At 42.5% G+C, this 22217-nt stretch overlaps 1 protein-coding gene across 1 annotated transcript in view; it reads left to right on the top strand.

Moving 5' to 3' along the window:
- Positions 1-21062: 21062 nt before the first annotated feature.
- Positions 21063-22217, top strand: part of gal3st4 (galactose-3-O-sulfotransferase 4) — a gene marked incomplete at its 5' end in the record, with an annotated part of 42902 nt that continues 41747 nt past the window's right edge. The window contains one exon of the mRNA XM_084042434.1: positions 21063-21175. Within this exon, the coding sequence (XP_083898560.1) occupies positions 21063-21175 (113 nt within the window). The remainder of the gene's footprint in view (positions 21176-22217) is intronic.

The following is a 22217-nucleotide window of genomic DNA, read 5'->3' as shown; positions in this document are numbered from 1 at the left end:
AGATCTTTTTTTTTTACACTTCCTGAAAAGCAGTGGTGTAACGTAACTAAGTACATTTACTCAAGTACTGTACTTAAGTACAATTTTGAGGTACTTTTACTTTATTGGAGTATTTCCAATTGTCTATACTTTTACTTCTACTCCACTTTATCTCAGAGGCAAATATTGTACTTTTACTCCACTACAATTATTTGAAAACTTTAGTTACTAGTTACTTTGCAGATCTAAATTATTACATTATAAAACATACATTAACCACTTTAGCTCTATTTTATACCTGGCTATTTGAAAATAGCCGATCTATAAGTTCACAACGATGCGACGCGTTGTGAGCTTGTAGATCTGCTATTTCCAACCATTGTAGTACTTTAACTTTTGGTATTTTAAGTCTATTTTGATGCCAATACTTTTGTACTTTTACTCAAGTAACATTTTGAACATGGGCCTTTGACTTGTAACAGAGAATTTCTACATTGCAGTATTGATACTTTTACTTAAGTAGAAAATGCGAGTACTTTCTCCACCACTCCTGAAAAGTAACAGTTGTAGACGTACACGGTTTGCAGCCGACAGCAACGTGATGCTAAAGGAGTAGTCATGGAAACAGCTTTTTATAGGAACACTGTTTTATTTGTGTCTGACGCAGCACTACAAACACCAAGGGGAGGTGATCAGCCCTATGACTCACTGCATCCTCCCAAAACACACATACACTACACGATAGATAGATAGATAGATAGATAGATAGATAGATAGATAGATAGATAGATAGATAGATAGATAGATAGATAGATAGATAGATAGATAGATAGATAGGCTATGCAGTATATGGTTTAGGAACGTTTAGAGTCATCAATTTGTTTTGGACTGCAGATGAACATAACATTTGTACCAACATATCGGTCAAAAGGATAAAACACAAAACAGCTTGTATAGCACCAAACAACTTTGTCATGTGAAGGACCAGGACCCCCCGACCTGACATGTATTTGGCTGCGTATATCAGTGGTGTAAAATAACTAAGTACATTTACTCAAGTACTGTACTTAAGGAGTACAATTTTGAGGTATTTGTACTTTACTTGAGTATTTCCAATTTCCAATACTTTTACTTCTACTACATCTCAGAGGCAAATATTGTACTTTTACTCCACTACAATTATTTGAAAACTTTAGTTACTAGTTACTTTGCAATTGTCAATTATTATATTAGAAAGACATACATTAACCACTTTAGCCCTATTCTATACCTAGGCTATTTTTGAAAATAGCCGATCTACAAGCTCACAACGCGTCGCATCGCGACGCGTTGTGAGCTTGTTGATCTGCTATTTTCAAATATTTAGTACTTTTACTTTTGGTACTTTAAGTACATTTTGATGCCAACACTTTTGTACTTGTACTCAAGTAAATTTTGAATTCTGGACTTTTAATTTTTATATTGCAGTATTGGTACTTTTACTTAAGTAAAGAACTTGAGTACTTTTTCCACCACTGCTAGAATAACAGCCTCCCTAGGGGGGTCTTCAGTGCACGTCCCACCGGAGGAGGAGGCTCTGGGGCAGACCAAAGGACCAGATGGGGGGATTATTATATGTCCATGCTGCATGGCCTTGGAGCGCCTCGGGATCCCCCAGGAGGAAGAGGCTACAATGTGGGAGAGGGAAGGGAAATCTGGGATTCTCTGTTGGCATTGGTGGGAAAAGTACTCACATGTTTTACTTAAGTAAACATATCAATACTGCAATGTAGAAATACTCTGTAACAAGGAAAAGTCCGGAATTGAACATTTACTTGAGTAAAAGTACAAAAGTGTTGGCATCACAATACCTAAAGTAAAAGTACTCATTGTGCGGCACGATGTGTTGTGAGCTTGTAGAACTGCTATTTTCAAATAGTCAACGTAGGCTATATATTTTAGGTCTGAAGTGGTTAATGTATGTTTTCAAATAATTGTAGTGGAGTAAAAAGTACAATATTTGCCTCTGAGATGTATGCAGTAGAAGTAAAAGTATTGAAAACTGAAAATACTGGGGGAAAAAAAGAAGGTCCATTTTCATAGCTCCTTGTGCCCTATACCTCTTGCCACAAATAATGTGATATCTCGTGATTACGTACGCAAGGCAAGGCAAGTTTATTTGTGCAGCACATTTCAACAGCAAGGCAATTCAATGTGCCTTTTATACATTTCAGCATCTTCCAATAGTTTTATCATTTTAGGTCAGGTTGACCAATTCCTCCATCCCTCAAACTATTTTACAGAACATGCTGGTACAAAAACAAGATAATGTGTTCAGACATGCCTTACGCAACATTCTTCATTTTATTAACTGGACTGAGTTGGACTCAACACTGATGTGGTCATACTGACCTGGCCAAAAATCAGCTTCTGGATATTTACATGGATTCAATCATAACAAAGCGATTCCAAACCTGTAGGGAAAAAGTCACAGTATTTTATTGTTTAAAATCTTGAAAATATGTTTTTCATTGTGATACCGATGAATAGGAACTCAAAATGTTAGTTCCATTAACCCAAGCCGGAACACAATCGTTGTATCTAGTAAAGGTTGGGAACCCATGTCATAACAGAACGTTCCAGAACATCCCTTTCTCTGGAACTGGTAACAGCTGGTATTCTTCTGGTGACTATCAGGAACCTGTGGGGTGAATGAACTCTGTTTTTTTAATATAATACTGAGCTATAGCTTTGACAATGAAATATGGGCTGAGAAATACCACTAAATAGTTTATATAGAAAAATACAGCATATCCTCTCTGTCGGGTGGAAACCTCATCATGTCCAAAGCTGTTACTTTTCAGGATTACAAAAAAAATATCAACAGTAGCAGATCTACAAGCTCAAAACGCGTCGCTCCGAGCCGCGTTTTGAGCTTGTAGATCCGCTACTTTTGCTGCTTGTGTGTGACGCTGTGGCAGTGGTGTAAAGTAACTAAGTACATTTACTCAAGTACTGCACTTAAGTACAATTTTGAGGTACTTTTACTTTTCCAATTTTCAGTACTTTTACTTCTACTCCACTACAATTCAGAGGCAAATATTGTACTTTTACTCCACTATAAATATTTGAAAACTTTAGTTACTTTTTAGATTTTGATTATTATTACAAAACATACATTAATCACTTCAGCCCTATATACATTTGGCCATTTGAAAATAGCCGATCTACAAGCTCACAATGCGTCGCGGTGCGACGCATTGTGAGCTTGTAGATCTGCTATTTTTTAAATAGTTGCATGCATTTTATACATTTGAAACCTTGTGAAATGCGACATTCTGCATAATGAGTACTTTCTACTTTTGGTGACATTAATTTACAAACAATCCACCCACAAAAAGTTAAGAATATGAAGATAAGAGGTTTCTGCCCGACCCTAACGATATGGTACGTGTCGAGGATGTGACGTGTGAGCTTATATAGCAGTTATTTTCGGCATGAGATGAAGTATAAATCGTCTCTACTGTCTTTATCTGATGTTGTAACTGCAGACCTTTGGTACGGTGGTAGTAGTCATGGCAACAAACTTTTTTTTATAGCAACATTGTTTTATTTGTGACGCAAGCACAACAACCACCGAGGGAGGGGCGAGCTGCACTCCCCCTAATCCCCCCATCCCTCCCAAAACACACAGAAATGCTTCCATGAAGGAGTCAAAACAACATAACGCATTCTGCTGAGAGAAATTGAGAATTGATACTACTGTAATATGCATTTTAGTAGATTCATTCAATACAAAATATGGCAATAATATAATAATAATAATTATTATTATTATAAGGGTAATAATAATAATAATAATAATATTCAATTCAATTCAAACTTTATTCCAGACACGCAGGGGGTCCATAGAGCAGTGGTTCTCAAACTTTGTCATGTCAAGGACCCCCAAATTGACAGTTAGTAGCCCCATATTTGAAAAGATATGCCAGGGACCCCCATAAGAGAAGATTTTTTTTACGGCTCTCTAGCAGTGATTCTCAACCATTTTAATTTCAAGGACCCCCAGTTTGACATGCATTAGGGCTACAGACCCCCATTTAATGGCATTTCTATCCCTGGGACCCCAATTTATATTGTAAAATCAATGTTAATTTAACTCTGAGAGTGTACAAATGGAACCAAATGGACCCCCATTTGTACACTCTCAGAGTTACAGACCCATAAGGGTCCATTTGGTTCCTACCCATCATTTAGGTGGGGACCCCCTGGAACCCCCTCAAGTACCCCTGGGGTCCCCGGACCCCACTTTGAGAACCAATGCCATAGAGCACACAAATAAAAACATCACACAATAAATACAATCAACACACAATAAACAACAATGCAATACAAAAACATAAACTCATACATAGAGGCTGACTCTCCAGTGTTTCCGCAGCCTGGACGAGTACCGGAGACAGCTCTTCCCAGGATTGACAACAATAATACTGTTCCGGGAGTCATCCAGGCCGGACAAGAAACCATACATGGAGTGTCTTAAGAGAGCCTCACAAGTGTGGAGTCCACATGTCACAAATAAGTGACTGGCACTATGCCATCTTGGGACCTTAAAGAGGTGGTGCCATGGTTTTGCACTTTTTCTGGTTTTCATGTGTCTATGAGGTTGATAGAACTTCATTAAGCCCCCTGGTGGTGTTTCTATGGTGTTTTATGTCTTCTCTGACTATTTTGAGTTTCTTCCTGGAGGCTGAAACCTTGAGGGTCAAACGTGCCAATAGGAAAACAGCCCTTTAGTGACACAGTAAAAATATACCCTCCCCCTCATTATCATAACACAACAGGTGTGGGCATGAGGAGGAGGAGGGACTAGGACAGGTGGGTGGTGCTAAGGTGGTGGAGAAGGTGCTAAGGTGAGAACCAGGTATACTTAATGAACTGGAGGCGTGTCCACATAAAAACATAATTTTAACACTTTCTGTACACTTTTTTGAAAAAAAATCTTCCTCCTAGTATAACCATAATACCTGATGATTATGTTTTAGGGGGGGAAAAAATCACTGAAAATCACGGCACCCCATCTTTAATTATAATACTACAAACAATTTATATAGCGCTTTTCTAGATACTCACAGTCCCTTCACAGAAAACAGAAACAAAATAAGAACAGCTTTATTAGGAAAACAAACTATGGTTAAAAGGTTAAAAACTAAGAACACAAAAAAGTAAAACATATATATATGGTAGAAAAGGGAATTTGGATTAGGTAGGGAATGCGAGTCTGAAAAGGTGGGTTTTGAGCGTGGTTTTAAACGTGGCGAGGGTGGGGGCGTCTTTGATGTGAGCTGGGAGTGAGTTCCATAGGGAGGGGGGGGGGGGTCATTGTCTTGGCGATGTCCAGGAGGTTGGCATCACCTGACCAATATGGCGATAATGATGTAATATAATAATGAGAAATATAACAATGATAAAATAAGAGTGAAAAATTGAAAGGAGAAAGGAAAAGGGATGGAAGGATGTTCAAACATTCAATACAGATTCTACAAGGATACATACACATTGTTATGATATTTCTGAGGACTGACATATTCCTCTGTCTGACCAAAAAGATGTGTTCTCTGTACTGCCGCCTGATACGAGACACATTCTCCTTGCGTTCATAAAACCTTGTAACTTGTCGCCTTGCTGTGTGGGTCTGCCGCTCGGCTACAGAGGAATGACCTTGCTCTATGAGCCCACTTCTTGCTTACAGACCGGCTTCGAATGCTATCAATGCACTGAATGGGACATTTACGATTCTGTATATCATCGGTATATCATCTCTCAAGAACAGATTCTGCTCTCGGCTTGAATCTGTCGGGGGGGTTCGTCATATCGCGTACGCACTGGCCTACAAGTGGGCGTGCCTTCAGATCAGGAAGCAGGCCGCGCTTTACCCAATCAAATGTAGTGGGCGGGATTTACGTGTCTGCCGATCCTTCCCCACTAGAAACAAACCGAAACTCATTTAACAATAGCGTCCTCGGAGCAGACAAAACCACGGAAAGATATTCACATTTTAACTTACTCTTTTGTCATAGAAACAAGTGGGCTTATAACCAAAACGATCCATGTTCTCTGGGAGAAGTGGTGTTAGTGTTCCGTGTAGAAATATTGTTAGTGGGAATGAAAACATAGTCGCACCACCGGAAGTGAAAGGCTGAAGGCAGACAAAAACCCAGGTTTCCTTGCGCACGGGTGCTCCGTTTTGCTCCCCCCAGAGCTAAGTGAAAGAGTAAAAAACAGCAGAGGGCGCTGTTTTTCCTTTTTTATTTGGCGATGGGTTCCCAAATTGATCGGTATATAACTCGGACGGTGCCGAGTAGGCTCAAGCGAACGTTGCAACGCTCAGGACGGCAACTCGCTGGCTTTAGCTCGCTCGGTGGTCCCTCTTGTGGCTCCAGTTCGCTTGAGACCGCGCGCCTCTAAACCGAAACCGAAACGTAACTTTATATAAGTCTTCTCTGTGGGTAGGTCAGTATGTCCTGATAACACCCAATGAATGGTCTGGTAAATCGCGGGTAGGTCAGTATGTCGCCTACTTCGCCCATTCAATGGTCTGATTCAACGTGAATGTCCCATTCAATGTATTGATAGCATTGGGGACCCCCTCACCCTGACAAGCACTTGCAATTGTAGGCATTACATTTAGTTTGACTCGGTTCCACAGATAAATATTGTCAAACTAGCCGAACTACTATCTGCAGTTCGGTTATTTTCACAATGTTTGCCTCTTTCTTACGTGATAGTTGACAATTTGGCCAATTTGGTATTAAAAAGGTCTTAAAAGTCATTAAATTGTAACTCTAGAAATGTGCAGATACCCTGTATACACTTATATTGGCCCTGTATGTTGGTTTATTTACTGTTGAGTGAGAAAACATTGCATCGTTCCCAACTTGCGTCATTCTCGAGTATAGTATAGTATCGGGTCTGGTGAATGATACTGAAGTAAGATGAATACTAAATGAATAATCAATCAATAATCAATAAACCAATAACCTAAAAAGGAATATAAATTGTATTTTCGTTACACACATTCCTCACACAAAATGACAACACAATAAGAACCACAGTCAAACAATAATCCACACAGATGCGCCCCAAGGCATTCTGGGAATCCCTTTTCCATATCTTTCTGAACAGCCCCTGGAACTCTAGATTTACTTTATTTACTGTGGAAATACTTTGAACACTACGTTACATCTGTCACGTTGCATTCACAGAAACATAAGTAAATACAGCATTTACAGATGGCTGCTGTCTTAATTAAATTCTTAATAAGCTTTTGATACATCATCCATTTGGGTTCAGCATCTCTCTCTCACGCGCGCACGTACGCACGCACACACACCCAACAGTAGCGACATTACAAAGTCTAAACCAGTTGTGCTATAAACACGCCCCCTTCTGTGGTCAACGCGGAAGTGCCTTTTTCAAACAACCGCGGACTCTTTTTTTTCGCCGATAAAGTATAGTTTTGGACCATGACGGAGGCGCGCCGACTCAGCAGACCTTGAGGCCGAGGAGACGCGCCCGAGCGCCTCCAGGCGCGAGTGCCCGCGTCGACCGGCCAATGGTCTGCTAGTCGACTCAGCGCCGTTCGAGTTGTGTACCGATAGGGACAGAATAGTATATAATGTTTTGGTGAGAGCGTTTGCCCCAACTGTCACTCAAAGTGGCTACTGGCCAATCACAGCGCGTCCTTGCACAAGCGTATTGGCCAATCATGCACAACTGGTTTAGCCTATGGAGTCACGCCCAACAGTATGGTGTGTGTCTCTCCTGCTACACGGCTGGATGGATTTTTGTCAGCATCAAGCTAGGGGAGAGAGGAGGAGGGGGGGGGGCTGGGTGACGTCAGAGGCTGGCTGGCTGTGTGGTTGGTTGCTACTTGGCTGCCTCTGGACAGCCAGCGCGCGCGCGCGTGCGTGCGTGCGTGTGTGTGTGTGTGTGTGCGCGCGCGTCGGGGGGGGGGGGTGCGTGCGCGCGTGCATGCGCAGCCTACACATAATAAATCCAGCCCCTTCTCTCTCTCCACCAGTGTTGCCATGTCTTCTCATTATAAGCGACGTTGGGCTTGTTTTGTTCTGTAAAGTTGGTTGTAAAATATTGGTGGTTGTGTTTTTTTTTGTCTTGTTAGTTGTTTCTGAAGTGTATTATTTGCTTATTTGGGCTTGTTTCCAATGTTTTAAATGATTTAAACCAGTGGTTCTCAAATATTTTCATGTCATGGACCCCCCAAATGAATCTGTATTTGTCCCTAATATGGTAATATAACCCCCATCTGAAGATGTTTTGTGCCAGGGGAGCCCCGTACCAGATTTGTGTTGTTAGAAATGTTCCTTTTAAAAATAGCAGATTGTGAGCTCGTAGATCTCCATGGGGGTGACTAAATCGATAGAAAACAAGATCCCCCCCCCCCCCCCCCCGGGTGAACTATCTCTTTAAATGCTTCTTTTGGGCTTGTCTTCCTAGACCTAGTTGCTTATTTCTCTCTCATGATCTGGCAACACTGCTCTCCACACACACACACACACACACACACACACACACACACACACACACAGCATTCGGATCTGCTTTTGCAATATTCTCCACGCAGGAGTCAGTCAGTTCGCAAAGAAGCGCGCAGAGCAGAGCAGAGCAGAGATTCTAACATCCATCTAAAGGACTGTCCATGGCATTGATTATATATTAAGACACAATAACCAAACAATAACAGCAACAAAAAACATCGATTTCTTCTTTACTCTCGCACCGATCGAGCTCTAAAAAAAACAACAATAATAAAACCCTCAGATGGCTTTGATAATATTATGAGAGTGATTTGCACCTCCGCCGGTGTTGGTGGCGGACCTTGAACCTCCAGACAGTATCGAGATGCACCGGGCTGAGAGCCGACACGAGCAGCAGCCTGAGCCGCGAGAGAGCAGCGCGATCAGCCCCGCCGATCACCACCATCACACCACCTCCTCCTCCACCACAGGACCGAGATGGTGTTCAGACGGAGGGCGAGGTAATAGGACGGGACGGGACGTACCGATCCGATCCTAGACGTGTGTGTGTGTGTGTGTGTGTGTGTGTGTGTGTGTGTGTGTGTGTGTGTGTGTGTGTGTGTGTGTGTGTGTGTGTGTGTGTGTGTGTGTGTGTGTGTGTGCGCGCGTGCGTGCCGGTGTGTGTCGGTCTGCAAGAAGAACATACCCCCCCCTTTTCTTCTTGCGTGGATGACGGATCGGACTGGAGCTGTGTGTGTGTGTGTGCGTGTGTGTGTGCGTGTGTGTGTGTGTGTGTGTGTGTGTGTGTGTGTGTGTGTGTGTGTGTGTGTGTGTGTGTGTGTGTGTGTGTGCGCGTGTGCGTGTGCGTGTGTGTGGAGTTTTTTTATATGTTGCCTGTGTACGATGTATCCTTCGTCCGTCGTGGGGCCGGTGTCGCGCGCCGAAAATAGCCGATCTACAAGCTCAGAAGGCACCGAAAATAGCCGATCTACAAGCTCAGAACGCACCGAAAATAGCCGATCTACAAGCTCTGGCTGAGATTGTGGATTGTTGGTGCGATCGAGCCACACTCAGCCAGACAGACAGACACACACACACACACACACACCGGCATACGAGGAGCTCAAAATCAAGCATTATATATTTGAGAGAGAGAGAGAGACATAGGGAGACACACAGAGAGAGAGAGAGAGAGAGAGAGAGAGAGAAAGAGAGAGAGACGGTCCTGAAGCTGAATTGATAGGCGACGCATGGCTTGTCAAAGAAACCGAGAGAGAGAGGGAGGGTTCTGATCATGGATCTAACATAATTTCTGCATTCATAAACGCCTTTAACTACATTATACTATTATAATAATACTATAATCCATCTTCGAAGCATGCGATTGCCTAATAATGTTATATGCTGTGAAACTGATTTGCAAACCGGCTGCTTTGTCAGCTCTATATGAGAGAGAGAGAGAGAGAGAGAGGAGTGGGGGCGATGGGATGGGGTCGTTTCTCTCTTGAATGCACGTCCACCCCATAATAATAACTGTCTGTATAGGCACTTTAGTAATTGAGCCTTTTCAATGTAGGCTATTATACAGTATAGGCAAGAACAGGGGTTCTTCGATGCTTTTCAGGTCAAGGACCCCTTAGCTGAGAGAGAGAGAGAGAGAGAGATGAAGCAGGGACCCCTGCACTGTATTGTATCAAATTATGTTGCAGATATGTTACCTTTTCGTAGATTTCATATCATCATAGACTTGTTTGGCAGCACTAGTGTTGTGGAAATTAATGTTAGTTTGTTGATATGTTTACACATGATGATTAATATTTGATTCATGTTAATGGGTATTTTCAGACAGTTAACCAGTTAATCCCTCAATACTTAGACAACTTGTACTTGACACTACTACCTCAAACCTCTTTGCCGAAAATAGCCGATCTACAAGCTGGCGTTGTGAGCTTGTAGATCGGCTATTTTCGACTAGGGTTCCTTTTTCCTCAGAAAAGGAATTCTAGGGTTCAAGTGGTTAATGTGAAACAAAAGTTCCTATCACCCAAAGATTTGGCGGCCCCCCTCCCCTGTAGTAACTCTAAGGACCCCCTAGGGGTCCCGGACCACCTGTTGAAGACCCCTGGGCTAGGAGGCACATGGGCTCTTAAAGGGGTAGTTCACCCAAACAATTACTTTTTTTCCTATGGATTAGTCACCCCATGGAGACTTGAGAGTTGCCAATAATTTGATGACCAGCGGACCTGTACGCAGTGGTTCCGGCAGGAGACACAAAGGAGACTCTTTGTGTCTCCTACCAGAACCGCTGCCGGTCATCAAATTATTGGCTTAGGAATGCGACAAAAACAAAAAAAAATATCCATGAATTCAAGTCTCCATGGGGTGTCTAATCCATAGAAAAAAAGTCATTTTGGGGGTGAACTATCCCTTTAAGCGAAACTGGATCGTTATTGTTGTTGTTTTTAAAGGCAGATGCAGGAGGGATGGTGTTGTGTTTAATATAGGCTTTATGTTCAGGATAGAAGTCCTATGATTCTTTAAATATTTTTAATATATTTCTTGGAATATAGGATAATGATGACAGTGCCATTGTTCTGTCTGGCTTGGGTACACGCCCACCACCATAAAAGGCATATGCAGGAGGGATGGTATTTTGTGTTAAAAATAGGTTCTATGTTCAGTATAGAAGTCTATATATTCTTTGAATATGTAAATGTAATATTTCTTGGAACATAGGAGGATGATGACAGTGGCATTGTTCTGTCTGACTTGAGGGGCACGCCCACCTCCATATAATACTTCTCTTCCACTCGCAGACAGGGTTGCCAGATCTTCTTATTATAATTTCCCCGCAAGATTTTATTTGAAAATAGCCGATCTACAAGCTCACAACGCGTCGCATCGCGACGTGTTGTGAGCTTGTAGATCTGCTATTTTCAAATAGCTGATGTATATGTTAAAGTGCTCATGTGGCCCATAGAGGCTTCTTTTGGACTGGTTTTCCTAGACATGGTTGCTCGTTTCTCTCACAGAATCTGGCAACACTGCTTGCAGACCTTGACAGAGACAATGCACACAATCAGACAGATATTCATATTTTTGTTTTAATGTTAAATCTGTAGTCCTGTTATTAATGATTTATTTATTCGGCCTATGCTTTGTTATAGTATTTCAGTGAACCTATGCAGAGCAATCCACATTCCTTGTAGTTCTATGCGTGAATGTTGGCTACTGTATAGGCTACTGTAGGCTACTAGGACAATAAGGTTTCATATTCTAAATCAGTGGTTCTCAACCTTTTCAGGCCGTGCCCGCCCACCCCCCAAACAATAATCATATTTGAACTGGGGACCCCCAAAAATCATATTTGAACTGGGGACCCCCCAAAATAATCATATTTGAACTGGGGACCCCCCAAAATGATCATATTTGAACTGGGGACCCCCCAAAAATCATATTTGAACTGGGGACCCCCCCAAAAATAATCATGTTTGAACTGCCAGGACAAATATGATTATTTTTTTGGGTGGTCACCAGTTCAAATATGATTATTTGAACCCCAGTTCAGAACTGGGGACCCGGCCCCCACCCTCATAAGCACTTGGAATGTAGGAGTTGAGGCATTACATTTAGTTTGAATCGGTTCCACGGAGAAATATTTTGGAAAATAGCAGATCTACAAGCTCACAACGCCTTGTGTTGCGTGGCGTTGTGAGCTTGAAGATCGGCTATTTTCACAATGTTTGCCTCTTTCTTTATATCATTTGACAATGTGTTATGTGTTAATTATAGTATAGTTTGTTGATTACTTTTGATGCAGTAGTAGTCTTTTTCTTTTCTTTTTTTTAAGGTATTTTAGAAATCATGTGGGGACCCCCCTGGGGGTCCCGCCCCTCAGGTTGAGCACCACTGTTCTAAATGGATAACGTGGCTGCGGTTGGGGCAAGTTGTTTAAGTCTTTTTCTCACCTTGTAAAGAAGCACAGTGAAAGGCACACTGTGGTCTAGTAAAAAGGCTGTCTCCTGCACCCAGGCTGGCTGTTTATCCCATTCAATCCTGGAACACATCTGTGTCATTTTAAGATTTCTTTGGCTATCCAAAAATAGCAGATCTACAAGCTGCCGCACTACGAGCTTGTAGATCTACTATTTTGGAAAAATCTTGAAAATGTGTGCAAATCTTTGAATATATATATATTTTTAAAGCGAAGATTTGTAAAATATGTTGTTCCAGGGACCCCCCAGAAGCAAAGATTTGAGTTACAAATGTTCACTTTAAAAAAAAAATATATATATATATATATATACATTCAAAGAGTTGCACAAATTTTCACGATTTTTCAGAAAAATAGCAGATCTGCAAGCTCGTACATGCAGCGCAATGAGCTTGTAGATCTGCTATTTTTTAATATAGCCAAAGTATAAAACAGTGGTTATTGCTCAAATCTAAAATGACACACAGTATGCGTTCCCGTAGTGAATGGTTTAACCCATTAAGACCTGGAACTGTGACATTTTTAGATTTGAGATAAAAAGCATATTTTACACTTTGGGCTATTCAAAAATAGCAGATCTACAAGCTCATAGCGCGGCACTCGGTGCCGCGCTATGAGCTTGTAGATCTGCTATTTTTGAAAAATCGTGAAAATGTGTGCAAATCTTTGAATATATATATTTTTAAAGCGAACATTTGTAACTCAAATCTTTGCTTCTGGGGGTCCCTGGAACAAAATATTTTGATGGGGGTCCGCGGCCAAATACATATCATTTTGGGGGTCCTTGACATGAAAAAGATTGAGCACCACTGATATAGAAACATACGTTTTTCAGAATACTGTTGAGATTTAGGAGACATGTAGAATCGGCTTCAGGTCTCAATGGTTTAAAGCAGAGTCTGTATCTGCTCTGCAACTGGCAGGTGGCACGTTTTGATAAGGCCCGTTTGTTGTCCTGCTTTTATATAGCTGCAAATGCAATGTCTTTTACACAAGAGAGGGAAGACGGGAGACAGAACTTCAACGGGTGGTGGGGGGACGACGATTGCTTGTCAGTCAGTAGGTGTCCTACCTACCCCCCCCCCCCCACCCCTCTGAGACCCCCCCTTGCAGGGATTTGGAGAGGCAGTAGGCTGCAATTTTCAAAAGGGCAACTATTGGATTTTCTTTTTTTACGAACAATTACCATAACGTTAGAGGCCCGAAAACCCTAAAAGATCGGAAAAAGGTGTCATTGCGTGCTTAATGTCCTCAAAGTCACGCACCCGACAAGCTTTGAACTGAGCAGATTGGACCTTCCGTTTCCAGAGATAATGGCCAAAACATCTTGGAAACGGCCACTTGTAGTTTTTGGGCCATTGTCGCCCGTTTTTCTTTGATAACACGGGCTAGGAAGGTCGGGACACCGACAAACTTAGATACCTGAGGAACGTTCACTTTGAGCTGCATCCAATACATCCACTGCCATTCCCGTCGGCCTTACCATTAGGCCGCTAGGAGCAGTTGAAAATTATTTTTGTTTTTTTGGGTGGTTTTTTTTTCAGTCTGGAGAGGGCACTTTCTTACCAACGGGTAAAAGGGCAGGGGCTCAAGCCCCCTTTCATGTCGCGAACAGCCTTTTTGCATGTAGTTAGGGGAAGCCTCCGCGCGCGGGCGGGGACTTCTTTCCTCTACATTGGAAGGGTTGGGAAGTCACATTCTAATACAGCCCGAATACCCAATCTCAGCACCGGTCTCAGTGGCGCCACCTCGCTAATCCTTAGACTCTAAATCCACTACCATTGGGAGTCTGGGTTCGACTCCCGCTTGGGACAATACTTTTTCAAACAACCGCAGACTACTTTTTTTCCGTTGATAAAGTATAGTTTTGGACCATGACGGAGGCGCGCCGACTCAGCAGACCTTGAGGCCGAGGAGTCGCGCCCGAGCGCCTCCAGGCGCGAGTGCCCGCGACGACCGGCCGATATGGTCTGCTAGTCAACTAAGCGCCGTCCGAGTTATGTACCGATAGGCACAGAATCGTAAATGATGTTGTGGGGACTGCGTTTGCCCCTCTATGGTTTGCCCCAACTGCCACTCAGTGCACTAACATAGCTCGCATCGCCAGGCTCTCCCGCCACCCCCCCCCCCCCCCCCCCCCCCCCCCCCCCGCCCTCTTGCCTTCAACTACATGCAAAAAGGCTGTTCGCTGTTGTGTGCACGTGCATGTCCCCTTGGCTGCGTGGGGGGGATGTCTGGGGGATGTCTGTGACACACAGATTGGTTCAAATAAATAATGTGTAGTTCGTTAATGTACGTTCCGGACCGCGGCTTTTAATACACTTTGTGTCGATGCTGTCGTCGGGCAGAGAAACCTCTGATCTCCATATTCTATATCCTACTTCCTTCCTCATACTGCAGCGTCACACAAAATCATCAAAAGTAGCAGATCATCCAGCTCGAAAACGCGTCGCGAGCTTGTAGATCTGCTGCTTTTGCTTTGCTTTTGAATTTGAATCCTGAAAAGTCACAGTTTTTGGACATGATATGAGGTTTCCACCCGATAGAGACGACAACAGCACGCACCGCTTTAGTTAACAAATTGAGTGCCATAAACGGTCCGGACCGTTTTTGAGAAGCTATGCGTTATGTGCCATAAACGGTCCGGACCGTTTTTGGCCCATTTTTAAAAAAATCCATTTTTCCCACGTGGGGCGCTCTAACAAAACGTTGGGATCATCCAAGGAGTCTCTAAGAAGGAGAGGCCGGATGTGGATCCATGTCAAAAATGCTTCCGTTCGTCCGCTCCAATGTTAACTCCTTGACTAAAAGCTTAATATCTCCTATTTCTTTTTAACGTGGTGGAAGTGAGCCGTTCGATCGGCGATCACTCTGCAATGGAGGATCGCGTTAGAAATATTATTGTTCCAGGCGTTAGTTGGGACCCTCCGCCGCCTCGCACGCAGGTTTTGTTTACATGCACGTCCGCATCGGGGCTTCTACAGCATGAAACGTATCAGCGTAAGTGGATGGAAGATATGCTGGCTCTGGATGTACCCAATTTTAATAAACCTCTGGCACACCACTTAAAAAAACACTGTTAAAAAAAACACCCAAACAGCAGTGTCCCAAGTTGAAGGAAAAGAAAAGAAATCTCCATAATTATGCAAATCAATAAGACAGTATAGAGTTACATGTGAAATGGATTCTTTTATGTTGTTGTCGTCGACGTGGAGTGGAAAGGCTTAAAGCGTGAGGAAGCATGCGATTGCTTCATTTGTTGTCCCGGATGGATACATGACTTTTGAACTTGAGAGTTATTGGATAACCAAGACATCTACAGTATATGCTCCTTTTGATTTGAACAGGCGCTGTGCTTGTCCGTAAAATCCATGTGTTCATTGAACTCTGAGAGAGAACAAGTATAACGGGTCCATTTGGTTATATTTGTTCTTAGGTCTGACGCAATTTTTACATAATTGCCTAATCACAATACAATTTGAGATAATCACTTTTTCTTTTGCATAATAATCGTCATATTAGTTTCCATGATTGTTTCCACGTTGAAAATGGTTTGTACATTTTCAAGCATTTTCCAAATGGAAATAACAGATCTACAAGATCTTCTAGATCGGCTATTTAGATCTACTATTTCTTAAACATTTTTAAATCATTTTAAATAATAATTTTACAGTTATTAACCCATTAAGACCTGGAACTGTGCCATTTTTAGATTTGAGCTAAAACGCATTATTTTACACTTTGGGCTATTCAAAAATAGCAGATCTACAAGCTCATAGCGCGGCACCGAGTGCCGCGCTATGAGCTTGTAGATCTGCTATTTTTGAAAAATCGTGAAAATGTGTGCAAATCTTTGAATATATATATTTTTTAAAGCGAACCGTTTTTAACTCAAATCTTTGCTTCTGGGGGGTCCCTGGAACAAAATATTTTGATGGGGGTCCGCGGCCAAACACATATAATTTTGGGGGTCCTTGACATGGAAAAGATTGAGCACCACTGATATAGAAACAGGTTTTTCAGAAAACTGTTGAGATTTAGGAGACATGTAGAATCGGCTTCAGGTCTCAATGGGTTAAATATATCAGTAATTTCTTTGAATATTTCAGTCATTTGTCATTTCGGTCCCTGTGTAATCTTTGTTTACACAGCCTTTTAAAGCCAAACAGAAATGCAATTTGCATTTACATGTCCAATCCCCCCAAAAACACAATTCAATCGCTAATCGCCAATTATTTGAGTGACAATGTAATCGTCCTGACAAAATGCCATGATGGTGACTGACAGCCCTACTCTCTCAGAGCATAATTACTGTGCACTTTTTCCCACAGTGCAACAAGCCCGTCTCTCTCTCACTGCTGCAGTCTAGACCAGACATTGTTTTCCTGTGGAGAACTGTGTGTGTGAAAAAATTTGACCACTTCAGTACAGACGCAGACACTTGTTCTGACCACCACTTCCTCTCGTCTCGCGTTTTGGTTGCATTTCCTCACAAGCTCCAGACATACGCAACACACAGTGCAGCAGCACGTTTCAGCTGCCGTGCAAAAAGAAGCACGTCAGCCTTTGAATAAATCTCTGTGCCTAGTGTAGCAGTAGGGGCTATTAAAACAATTGCAGATATACAAGCTCATAGCGCGGCACCGAGTGCCGCGCTATGAGCTTGTAGATCTGTAATATTTAGAAAAATTGGGAAAATTTGTGCAAATCTTTGAATATATGTATTTTTTAAAGCGAACAATTTTAACTCAGATCTTTGCTTCAGGGGGTCCCTGGAACAAAACATTTTGAGATGGAGGTCCGCAGGCCAAATGCATATCTAAAAATGTTTTCTAACGGTATGTTGCTATATCAGTACTCCAACTTTTTCATGTCAAGGACCACCCAAAATGATATGTATTTGGTCACGGACCCCCCCATTTAAAAATATTTTGTTCCAGAAGCAAAGATTCGAGTCAAAAATGTTCCCTTTAAAAATATATAAGATTTGCACTTAATGTTCATGATTTTCCCCAAAAATGCAGATCTACTAGCTCATAGCGCTATGAGCTAGTAGATCTGCTATTTTTGAATAGCCAAAGAAATCTAAAATGACACCGATGCTTATCCCGGTCTGAATGGGTTAGGCTAGTGGTCAAGATGTTGACTTTCTACGCGGGAGACCCGGGTTCGATTCCCGGGGCTTGACACCTTGCTTTTCTTTCTGTCATTTTTGTTGAAAGTACAGTGTTCTCTGCAGTTTTAGAAAGTAACTATGTACTGTACTTTACTCACAATGTTGAGGTGCTTTTACTGAGTATGTCCCCCTTTATTTCCTAAGCCAATCATTTGATGACCGGCGGAAAGATGCTAATGTCTCCCCAAGTCTCATACCGGAAACTCTGCCGTCATCAAATTAATGGCTTAGGAATGCGACAAAAACAAAAAAATCATCATTGGGGTGATTGATTGAATATTTTATTAGACAGAAATGCAAAACAGCACACGTACAGTCAAACACTTGGTCTAAAAGGATTACACAAAAAAAGTCCTTGCGGTCTTGTTTCCATTGGGGTCCTAGGTGTTCAATTCCTCAACATTTTTACAACAAAATAACACCAAAAATTCAATATCATCACAAATATAAAACACTGTATGTACAAAGTAGGAAAAAAAGGGGGTGATTGTGGCCTCCTGGCGGCGCTATAATAGGCCAATGTGAAAAGGGTGCCATTTCTTCTTAGGCCTTTCACAGTGAATTTTGGACAGAATCTGAAGGAGTAAGAGCAAAGAATTTGTTGTGAAAGATGTGAAAAATGAAGGGCAAAAGTTTTTCCTTGGGCTCTAGCGAGTGTGCGTGCAAAGTTTCACGCAGATCGGTGCAGTTTTAGGTAAAAACGCGAATCGGCCTGTTATAGCGCCATCATGAGGCTGATTTGAACATTTTCAAGTGGCATTTCTTCCTCGGGCCTAGTGGGAATGTGTATGCAACATTTCACTGAAATCGAATGCTGTGTTTATGATTTGAGGCATTTTGTTCAAAACGGCCCAATCATGCAAACTTTGGAAGCCAACATTAGCCCTTTTCTGTGTCTCTGTGTGTCTCGGTACAAAGTGTGTCTGGTAGACTTTCAACGAACACAATGCAGGTCACACGTTTACACCGGTTCCGTGCTGTGTTACACTGGTTAGCCATTGAATGCGGTATCGATCTTTAAATTCTTTTCTAATCAAATATAAAGCACTGCACTGCACGGGCTGGCCCCCGAGTTCATTTCATACTGTAGTGTACAGCGTCTAAATTATTGAGCCATCAGGACAATGTGTGAGATCGATCAGGACTTCTGACCGAAGGCCTGCTAACTCGTCCCAAAAACCAAGGCTGATAGAGTCTCCCTTGTGATACAAAAATAAACGCACTCAGTTGATTCTTTTGTGCACAAAATGTGCCTTTGCAGTTTTTTTATGTCTATGGTTTTATCCTGTTTTTTTTTGTGTTTTTAACCACTTCAAATCCTATATCGTTGCTGTGGGGTAGAAATCTCTTATCTCCATATTCAGATTGTTTGTTTGTGTTTTTTTTTCGTAAATTGACGCCCTACCTGATCATGGTACAGCGTCACACAAAAGCGTGAAAAGTAGCAGATCTACAAGCTCGAAACGCGGCGCGAAGCCGCAAATCATTTTGGGCGAATCCTTTTCTATATCCTTTTTCTACAAAAATAGCATATCTACAAGCTTACAGTGTGTCACAATTTGATGCGTTGTGAACTTGTAGATTGGCTATTTTCTGTGAACGCTTGCCCTTATTTAGCTATTACTCTGTTTTTATTTTTATGCAGTGATTCTTTCAATGTTACAGCACCTGGCAAGCGCTTTATTCACCTGTTTCCTAGGCTGTGTGTTTTCCACTTCCTGTCGATTTGATCCAATGAAATCCAATGAAACTGGTCAGACGACCAATGATATCCAATGAAATCGACAGGAAGTGGAAAACACACAGCCTAGGAAACGGGTGAATACATAAAAATGTACATTAATGTACCTTACCAGTGGATCTCAAACTGAGGTCCAGGGACCCTGAGGGGGTTCTCTGAAAGTGTACTAATGGAACCAAATGGACCCGTAAGGGTCTGTAACTCTTGAGAGTGTACTAATGAAACCAAATGGACCCTTACGGGTCTGTAACTCTGAGAGTGTACACATGGAACCAAATGGAACCTTATAGTTATAGGTCTGTAACTCTTGAGAGTGTACTAATGGAACCAAATGGACCCTTACAGGTCTGTAACTCTTGAGAGTGTACTAATGGAACCAAATGGACCCTCTCGGGTCCATTTGGTTCCATTAGTACGCTCTCAGAGTTACGGGGGTCCTTGAAATTAAAAGGTTTGAGAGAACCACTTGCGTTGTACAGAAAATGAACGCACTTGAATTGGTATCAGCAGTAGAAACATGCGGGGGCCTGTTTTATGACTCTTAGTGCGTAGAGCCCCCCCCCTCTCTCTCTATGCACTGGAGCAGGAGTCAGCCCCATAGGCTGTTCTGGATGAGACAATGATTTTCAGCAGATAACACCCTGGGACTGGGATACCATATACTGCACTGAGCTGGGCTTTTATGACTCATCCAACTCTCTCTCTCTCCCTCTCTTTCTCTCTCTCTCTCTCTCTCTCTCTCTCTCTCTCTCTCTCTCTCTCTCTCTCTCTTTCTCTGTCTGTCTGTCTGTCTGTCTGTCTGTCTGTCTGTCTGTCTGTCTGTCTGTCTGTCTCTCTCTGTCGGTCTGCCTCCCCTCTGTGTGTGTGTGTGTGTGTGTGTCTTCCCCCCTACTCTCTCTCTCTCTCTCTCTCTCTCTCTTTCTACTTCTCTGTACCCTTGTCTCTCTCTTTCTCTCTCACTTTCTCCACCCCTTTACTTCTCTCTCCCTCTCCACTCTCCACGCTCTGGCAAGCTGTCTATCTTCACCCACTCTCTCCTTTCTCTCAGTGCTTTGATTGCCTCTCATACCCCCCCCACCCCCCCACACACACACACACACACACACACACCCACACCCACACTCACACACACACACACACACACACACACACACACACACACACACACACACACACACACACACTCACACTCACACTCACACTCACACTCACACTCACACTCACACTCACACTCACACCTCACTCCCATCCACACATCCATCCGTCCATATGGCAAAGATGTTGTTACTTATCGTTGCTGTCGGGCAGAAACCTCCTATCTCCATATTCCCCCGTGCATTTAAAGCCCTACTACAGTGTCACACAAAAGCATCAAAAGTAGCAGATCCACAAGCTCTCGAGCTTGTGGATCTGCTACTTTTGAAGCTATTGAATTTGAATTCTGAAAAGTAACAGTTTCGGACTTATGAGGTTTCCACCCAGACAGATCAGAGACCGATATACTTGCTTGTGTATTTGTCCTGGGATTTGCTGACTTGTACTTTTTTATGGCAGCTTGTAATATTTGTGTCCCTGTACGTCTTGTATCCTCTTTATTGGACATGAATAAATCATTAAAATGTGTGTGTGTGTGTGTGTGTGTGTGTGTTCAGGAGGATGCGGTGGCTGGCGTGCGGTCGCTTCGGTCCGCTGTGGCTCTGGAAGGCTCTGCTGGTGTTCGTGGTCATCGCCTTCGCCGGGCAGCTCCTGGGGGTCATCTTCAACAAAAGGTCAGAGGTCGTCTGCTCCGCTGGTTCTCAAACGTCTGAGATTTTTTGGAAATCTTTCAGAATGATTCTATATTCTTTGTGGTTAACCCATTAACAACACATTCCATGCCAGCGTTTAATCTCATAATGTTTTTTTCACGTCGCCATAGACCCCGTTAAATTCCTCAAGATTGAGCTCTAAACTGTTTGTAAACACAGAGGCGATCCGTCTGAATAGACCAGTGAAAACCACATGGAAAACGGAATGGGCATCTTGTAGTTACAGTACAACGGTTTATGTTAAACAGCGATCAGCGACGAGAGAAACTACAAAGAGAAAATGGCGTTTTTGTGTCCGCTTTAGAATGGGGGCGGATTTGAGAAAAAAAACGCTGTTGGTATATCAGTGGTTCTCAAGCGTTTTCATGTCAAGGACCCCCAAAATTATATGTATTTAGCCGCAGACCCCCATCTCAAAATATTTTGTTCCAGGGAACCCCCCAGAAGCAGAGATTTGAGTAAAAAAATGTTCGCTTTAAAAATATATATATTCAAAGATTTGCAAACAGTTTCACTATTTAAAGAAAATAGCAGATCTACAAGCTGCCGCGCTACGAGCTTGTATCTGCTATTTTTGCACCAAAGATAAGGGCCACACACAAATAGTTCCACAAAGTACAGATTTGCTGACAGAGTGAGAGTAAGCATGGAGGAGTCAGCTCCGCTGTTAGATTGACAGCTGTGTAGTTGAGTTAGCATTAGCACATTTATGTGAAAGCTTGCTGACTAGACCTTCAATGAGATTGAATGGCAATCTATACATTTCCGTCACCACAGTACTTGTAAAGTGACAAATATCGCCCGGCTTCCCTCCCCTGAACACGGGCCAATTGTCAAGTCAAGTCAAGTCACCTTTATTTGTATAGCACATTTAAAAACAACAGAAGTTGACCCAAAGTGCGTTCCATTCACAATAGCATCATAACGACTTCATAAAATACAACATAGTAAAAGAAACATAAAAGCAATACCTCAAACTAAAATAGCATGAATAGAAGAACGT

The sequence above is a fragment of the Gymnoscopelus microlampas genome (genome assembly GCF_963454915.1).
Source record: "Gymnoscopelus microlampas genome assembly, chromosome: 19".
Classification (NCBI taxonomy): domain Eukaryota; kingdom Metazoa; phylum Chordata; class Actinopteri; order Myctophiformes; family Myctophidae; genus Gymnoscopelus; species Gymnoscopelus microlampas.
Note: the sequence above shows the minus strand (reverse complement) of the source record. Positions and strands in the feature narration are given on the sequence as shown.